We start from the raw sequence: 8,077 nt of genomic DNA on the forward strand, positions 1-8,077 counted from the left end.
GAATGTAATTTCAGAGAACAAGCCAATTCTTTTCTATTCTTGTCTTTCTTCAGTAATAGTAATAACCAGCTATCAAGTATTGTTCCCCAGTCATTATTTTGGCTGTTGATTTCCTGCCAAATAGATTTGTTTTGGTATTTGATTGTGAAGTCCGGTGTTTGTACGAGGACTTTCAATAGAATCCAGAGTAATGATGGGTTTGTGCATGTAAATGTTTTGCTCTGTGCAGGGTGTGGTATGTACTCTACATGAAGGAGATGATTTTGGCAAGTTAGCACTTGTGAATGATGCTCCCAGAGCAGCATCCATTGTTCTGCGTGAAGACAACTGCCACTTCTTGAGAGTAGACAAGGAGGACTTCAACAGGATCCTTAGGGTAAGAGTGGGAAGGGCTTTCCCAACAGGGTGATATCAGAACTTGCTAATTTTTCTAGAGTCCATCTTATTTCCGTGTATATATTGATTAATGTTTTTGAAGTATTCCTAATTATGGAATAGAGATGTGACAGTCTAGAAGATCAAGTGAAAAATGTATTTATCACCATTCCTCTTTTACTGTCCCTAGCTCAGACATGAAAATGGAACCTTTTGTCCCTCACTTTTCTGTGATCTAGAATTTGCCCTGCTCAGGTTTTACCCATGCTGCCCAGAATTTCTGGGTCATCTTCCAAACAAATATTGAAAAAACTAAGATCATCCGTTCTCCCAGATAGGAGAGTGTCAGATACCTTTAAACTCAATAGATTCAAGGCAGAATCAAGTGGTAAATTGAATAAGTTACAGATAAATACGCAGATGTCTTTGTCAGAGAACTCTAGAAAGATATTCCTAGATTAATTTTACAGTTATTCACTTTAGGGCAAATGTGTTCTAAATTCCAACTGTAATTCTGTAAATAGAAGCTATTTTGTGGTCATTCATAGTACAGGAAGTCAAAACTGGTATCATCCTGTATTTGAACCTACATGTGCCCAGTGCTGCAGCAATAAAATCAGTCCAGACAGAGTACTCCACTAGAAAAATTGTGTAGGATTGTGGTCAGATCAGGGACCCCATTGGCAGGAAGGTTGGGCTGGCCACGGAGACTTAGAACTGATTAAGTTTCCGCTAGTACTTTAAAGAAGATCCAAGTCTATGGTCTTAGTGATTTTTACCTGTGTTTTTTGAATGCACATTGTATTTAAGTATTTTTTCTTTTGCTACTATGATCTGGTAGTAGAGAATGAAGTTTATTGACCTAAAACTTTCTTAAATGCTCTTTTTTTAGAGCAAAGTCAATGTCAATAATAATGTTAATATATAAGTGGGATAGAGATTACATTACAAATGGGAAGGTGGGGGACTGGGTTTTTTTGGCAAACTTTTTTTCTGGAGAAACTTTTAGCTGGAGATCTTTCACATCATTCTTGCTCTAGTCCCTCCCACAATTCTTGGCCTCTTCCCCCAGTGCTAGTGCTTTCTTCTTGATTCTACCTGTGAGGAAAGCAGAATAAAGACAGATCAATACAAGGGAAAAGAACCAACACCAGTCTTTTGTGTTTGAAAGTTATGCACTTCATCAAGAGTAACTAATCAGCCAAATCAGGTGCAGTTACATTATTAAAAGTAACTTGTCTTGCAGGATGTGGAAGCAAATACAGTAAGACTCAAAGAACATGACCAAGATGTCTTGGTGTTGGAGAAGATCCCAGCAGGAAACAGAGTTTCTAATCAAGGAAATTCACAGCCACAGCACAAGTATGTTTTCATTCAATAGTGCAAATGTCAGGCAATTACTAACCTTTTAATTTGGTACTGTTATCCAAACGAGTATATTCCCTTTCTGTGGAAGAATGCAGTTTTCTTCTGTTTTTTGGTCATCAGCTGGTCACATGCCCCGTGCTGGATAATATATCGATTTCTAGCAGCACACCAGCTCTGTGTCTTTACTCAATAATTCTCTAAAGGTCTCACTGTAAATACTTCTCTCATGTAATAGCTTCTAAATAGGCTAGACATGGAGAATGATGAAACCCTAAGCTAAGCTACTGTGTAAAAGTCCTGAGGAAAATGCATTGTTTTATTGTTAAGTGCAGATATTTTCTTTTGGATTTTGAGCTCTGGATTCTAATAAGAGTTTTCTAGGTACAATTTATATACAAAATGAAGAACTCATGCAATGAAAGTTGCACAGCTTATCTTACAGAACAGGTTTGCTCTGTAATAACAATATCCGTTATATTTTCCTTACTTTCTTACTGAAAGGGGAAAAGTACAATTCTGTTTGGATACTACTGTGATAAGAGTAGAGTGAGGCTATTATCATTCCAAGTGTTGGTAAAACCCCTAAAGGCTTTGTAAGTGTGTTATTTGCAAATGGATGCACAATTTTCTTCAGAAGCATTCAAACAACTTCAACAAAATAAGCACCAAGAAGTTTTGAATCCTTTACCCCGAGCCTCAGTTTGTCTCAAAGAAAGCCAATTTACTGTGAGATATTTTGGGTACAGTTTTTATCTGATCTGGGATTTCATAAACCTATTTTATCTGCATAACTGAGTACAAAGGTTTGTGAAGGTCTATGAAGGGTGAATGAACCATTCCTTGTATTTTGTATACACATCGCACATATTTCAGGAACTGCCATTTCATCTTTCACTTGATCTGTTAGAAGAACAGCCCATGCTACCAGGAAAACATGGACTCTTACACAAATTTTTCATAGTCTAAATGTGGGAAACTTGACTGTAGCCAATGGATTTGCATTAGCAGCTGCAATGCACAGCAGCTCAGTCATAGACCTAAATCCATTTTCTTGGGTCTGAGATGTTTTCATGCTTCCAAAAGTGAAAGTTTCATTTAAACATATTTGAAACACTGCCTTCCTTGCAAACTCTTTGGGCCAGCATTATTTGCATTACTTAACATTTTTGTCCTCAGAATCTGATGAAACTAGCCAGACATTTATGGTACCTGGTTAAGTTAGGCTGTATTTGAGGTCTTACATTGCAGGAATATTTTCAGGCAAAGCTCAGGATTTCATTTCTGTAAATGTTTTACGCATTTGGTGAGCTTTGGGGTACTATCAGTGTGCCAGCAAGGGAGATTTTGCTTGTAGCAATGACAAATAGACATAACCTGCCCAAAGAGGAAGCTACCTTGAAAGTTCACTGTCTGCTTTTCAGCAGCCAGATTACTTTGTTCAGTGTGTTGGCAGTGTCTTTGTGTTTAAAGTCTTCAAAGTGAGTTCACTGGGCTTGAAGATGACATTTCTTTTGTTTCTTTTCTTTGTAAATAGAGTAAGTGGCTGCATTTATGCTTGAGCATCCCAATCAAAGTTACTGCCATTTTCTGATTTTCCGAATGTGTTACTGGAATATGTTAGTTGATCATTCAGTACTTTTGAAACTCACTGTGCCACAAAAGAGAAGCTTAACAGGGACCTCTTCCTGGGAAGAAACTAATTGTCTTCATCTTAGCCTCGGGGAAAACTTCAGTTTGGGAGCAGATCCTCTCAGTTAGAGTTTGGATCCACTGCCTCCTGTATGGAGGAGACACAGCTCCTCGAGCCATGCTTTCAAACAGTGCCAGTTTTGCTTGGAAGGACTAGCTCTGAAGTTATCACTCCCAAGATCTAACTCTTTATGGGTGATCACACTCATGCAGGATGAATTCAGCAGCCCTGCAAGTCACTTCACTGTTCATTTTCACTTTCATATTCAGAGTGCGGCAACCTGTGATTTCTCTGCTTCACTCACTTAGATACTTGGTTAGTATCTCTGTGAGAATGTGCACTGGCTTAACAAGTGTTTGTGTTCTTGGGACATCAATACAGTTCTTCCAAAGGGGCTGGCAGGTAAAAGAACTGTGACGGTCAGTGCTCAAAGTGAGGAGGAGCTCCCAGGAGCTCAGCTCCACCACTTATTTCTCAGCAGGAGCAGAGTATCTTCACTTCTCAGGGTTTTTTTCTTTCCTTTTTTTTTAAAGTTTCATACTTTATCAGTTGAATTCCAAAAAGAAAAAAAAAAGGAAAAAAAAAAAAAGAGAAAAAAAAGATGCAAAGATTGAAAGAATGGAGGGAAAGATAAAAAATCTGATCTGCAAGGCAAGGAAAAAAAGATGACAGGACAAGTTTTGCCATATCATATACTAAAAATCTTGCCAGTCTTTTTGCATGAAGCAGAAAAACCCGGCTATTGCACTAGTTCTCTTGCCTCCCTAAATTTATTTGAGGAAATGGTACAACCCTAAGTTTATCCACTTGAAACACTTACTTGCTTAGGCTCTGTAAGGCATTGCACAAATGTGAAGATACAGTTTGCTATTTCATTACCTGCCCCCACCTTCTCACACCAAGGCCTGTCAGGGATGCTGAAGAAAATTGTTTCCTTGCTCTGACACTCATACACACCAGTTCTGATTTTGTGCTTACGGTAAGTCTATTAAGACCCTTTAATGACTGTAAATTGCTATTATTACTGAGATGTTTATTCTCAGTGGAGAAGCATTTCTGCTTGTACTTCCTCAGGTTTGCACCAGTGCTGATTGTGGTGTAACTGTGGTGGTGTTATGCCGGAGTACTCGTGCAAGGAGGAGGCTGGCTGTCATCTCACACTCCCTGGACAGGGTGCAGAATGTTATTACTCCTGTTTTACAGAGGGGATGCCAACAAACACTGAGTGGTTTTGTCCTAAGCATACAGAGATTGTGGTCAGAGCAGGTATTTGTACTCTGGCACACAGCAGTCCTGGTCTTCTTGCTGGTACACAATTATTTCTTGTTTAGCTGTTTTGCCCATGAGATGCTAACTGCTCCTTTCCCTCTCTCAGGTATATTGTGATGTCAGGAACCCCAGAGAAAATTTTAGAGCACTTTCTAGAAACTATGCGCCTTGAAGCAACTTTAAATGAAGCAACAGGTACCTACATTACCTACATTACCACGTAGGATGGACTTGCTGGGGGAACACTGCAATATGATGCTTTGAAAAGCATCTAGGGGTAGTTTTTCCCAGAACAAGATTTATCTATTGCTCTAAAACAACCCCAAGAAAACCTAGGAAATCCAGAATTAAAGAGAACAACCCACTGCTCTGAGCCTGCTCAGTATTTGTACTTTCAGGTTATAGTAGAAGAGCAAAATCCTCCAACGTGCCAGACCACTAGTTATGACTTTAATTAGGCTCAACTACAAGACCGAGACAGAGCATGCATTACCACCCAGTAACAATGGTACTCATACTTTTTGTTCTGGACATCACTTAACACTGCGAATTAGCTTGATACTTCCAGATGTTGCATTATGCTAGTATAAGTATTCTCAAATGTGATATCCATATCACATTTAAAGTATCACAATTCAGTTCCTTGTTTGTCCCTGATACTTCCCCATGTGCAGGAAAAGAATTATTACTCAGAGGAGAACTCAGCACACCGTGGGCCAAGTCCCAAGAATGCAGGTTTATGCATCTGCACTTAGTAGGCTGATTTTCATTAGTGTAAAGAGAACACAGAATTTGCATTTAGGGATTTAGATATTTGCTGACTTACTATCAGCAAGTATTTTAGTTTTTTAAAAGAGTCAGACACAAAAAATCCTCATAATTCTGCTAAAATAAAACAGACACTTGCATATTGAGCTACATAATATTGCTTTTGCAAGTTCTTTTTACAGTGCTAATGTCTGAGAAGTATATATTCAAAGGTATCCTTAAATCCAGTTAATCTGTTGTTGACCTCATAGTACTGGAGAAACCTGTATAGTGGTCTGTAAATGGGGGAATAATTGAAAAATTACGGAAATCTTTTTGAAGTGTGTGTTTTAACCACTTTAAAGACAAAAAAATGATCCTTTTCATAGATATCTGTTTATTAGGATTACAAGCAGAATGTTGTTCTTTAAGCTTGCAACTATATAACCACAAGTTTATTATTCACAGTATGCATGTGTTACACATTTTTCTAGAACAAAGTATTTTCTAAATCTTTTAAAACTTTTCACCAAAACACCTAATGGCAAGATTATACCTATATCCCAATGCAGTACAAACTATCATAATTCACAAAGTTATTTTTAGGATACAGCATCTCAGAGTGCTGGAAAATTGGCTTACTAGTTTTATGCATTCCTTTACTTTAAGAATATTTAAAAAACAATTTGCTCTGGAAGGAAAAGTGCCATCCTGACAGACTTGAGTTTTGTCAACAGAGGGTTATATTCATATATGAATTATATGAGTGGAAGCAATGATGTAATATTATATTATACAGTTCTCTCACCATATTTTTTCTGCCATCCCTTACTTCCAGTGTTTATAAATGCTTCTGTTATCTCAAAAGTTGTCCTGTAGAAATTATACCTTGGAGTATTGTGTTTATTGTTCCTCAGTGATTCCATATAAGCATGCCAAATTTATTCTGGCCTCTGCAGCCAGGCTGTGTAAATCCTTCTTGTTGTCACAAATGCAAAGATAAGGCAAACTGGGATTTACACCACATATAATTTTAACAGAAAAAATAGCTTGCTGGTTTTTGCCAGAGAAAATATCAATCATATTGTTTTGAATCAAAATAAACCCAGAAGTTTGACTGTCCGTTTACCTCTTCTAGGCAGTCTGCTTATTGCTAGGAAATCAGCAAAGAATTAACTTATTTGCCTTCTCCTTCTCCTGTGTAGAATATGCCGAATTTGCTGTCTGGTAATGTAGTTCCCTCAAGCCAAATGCAGCACCTCTTCCAGGTACCCAGGTGTGGCAGGTCTGATTCTTCTTATGCCCAGAACTCCACACTGGTACAGAAGTATGTCCAAGTATTTCCCTTTAGCACATGTTTGGGGCTTTTTGCTGTGCCAACTTCTCTGTGACACAGGCAAGGGCTTGTTAAAGTGAGTGCAAGAAAATTCATGTAGGCAAGACTAAAAGCTTAGTGTTTCAGCTCACATTTGTTCATTGCTTATTTTCATACTTAATGACTACAAAGTGCAAAAAGACCCCTTTATTATCTGCAGAGGGCTAATAAGGTATTTTTGCAGAAAAAAACCTCATCCCTGTGATCCCCAAGCTGTTTGCAGAGGCTTAATTGACTGTTTTCTTTCTTTTCTTTTCACAGATTCTGTTTTAAATGATTTTATTATGATGCACTGTGTATTTATGCCAAATAGTCAGCTCTGTCCAGCCTTGATGGCACAATATCCTTTTGTAAGGGAAAAGTTAAGTTTCTTTCGTCACTGTCCCTATCAGTGATGAGACTAAAGTTTCTCTGTCTCAAGAAGTACATCACATTCCTTGGAGGCTCTGCCTTGTGGGTAGGTTCGCAGTGTCTGACTAACAGCTGTCTATAGCTCAGCAATTCTGAAATAGTGTATAGCCATGATGAGATAGTCCCAGACTATGAAAACTGTGTCTTTCCTGTGCTGATTACTATTCCAAGGGGAATAAATGCACTGTCTCTCCACCAGATAAGTGAAATTACATACATGTTTGGATTACCCTTCCTGTATCCGGAAGGTCTTGGTTTTTGCTGAACTCCATTTTAACTGGGATAGCTGTCTTGGTGACTTCAGTGGTCTACTTTATAGATTACAAGCTGCAAACTGCCTCAAGCAAAGGGGTACCTAAACTTGTAGAATGGTGGGTAAGTAGTTCTTAGGTGCTGTCATAATAGTTATGACTAAAAATAGCAATCATCTATAATAATAGTCTGTAGCAAATACTAACAAACTGCAAGAAACTTCAATTGCATGTGAATACAAGGAGATGAAATCTTAGAGTGGATAGCATCGAGAGCTGGGGGTGATTCCTGTACTGTCTGCAAGTTTTACAGGAGTCTGTGAAATGTCCATCTGTCAATTACTGGCAGGTTATTTACTTTGGGGAACTGTTGGACACTGAGAGTTCTCCTTGTGCACAGTGACTTGAAGCTATCAAGTGACTGGGAGCAATAAATAAACATATAATGTTTTCTGTTTTATAGAATTCTGACAGGGGTATAATAACTTCAATTCCCTATTTATTTCTTTAGAATCACATTGGTGTGAAGTGTGCTTTCCTTGAAGCTCAGTGGGGCGAGTGACATCTGGGAAAGCTAACCCCCTGAAACCA

General features: G+C 38.3%; 1 protein-coding gene across 1 annotated transcript in view; it reads left to right on the forward strand.

The window, feature by feature from the left end:
* The window catches only part of LOC103801273 (rap guanine nucleotide exchange factor 4-like), a gene marked incomplete at its 3' end in the record, with an annotated part of 44,129 nt that extends 36,955 nt beyond the window's left edge, over positions 1 to 7,174 (forward strand). The window contains exons 10-13 of the mRNA XM_009073681.1: positions 230 to 376; positions 1,622 to 1,737; positions 4,809 to 4,897; positions 7,086 to 7,174. Of these exons, the coding sequence (XP_009071929.1) occupies positions 230 to 376; positions 1,622 to 1,737; positions 4,809 to 4,897; positions 7,086 to 7,174 (441 nt within the window). The remainder of the gene's footprint in view (positions 1 to 229; positions 377 to 1,621; positions 1,738 to 4,808; positions 4,898 to 7,085) is intronic.
* Positions 7,175 to 8,077: the final 903 nt, after the last annotated feature.

The sequence above is a fragment of the Acanthisitta chloris genome, unplaced genomic scaffold (genome assembly GCF_000695815.1).
Source record: "Acanthisitta chloris isolate BGI_N310 unplaced genomic scaffold, ASM69581v1 scaffold35434, whole genome shotgun sequence".
Lineage (NCBI taxonomy): Eukaryota > Metazoa > Chordata > Aves > Passeriformes > Acanthisittidae > Acanthisitta > Acanthisitta chloris.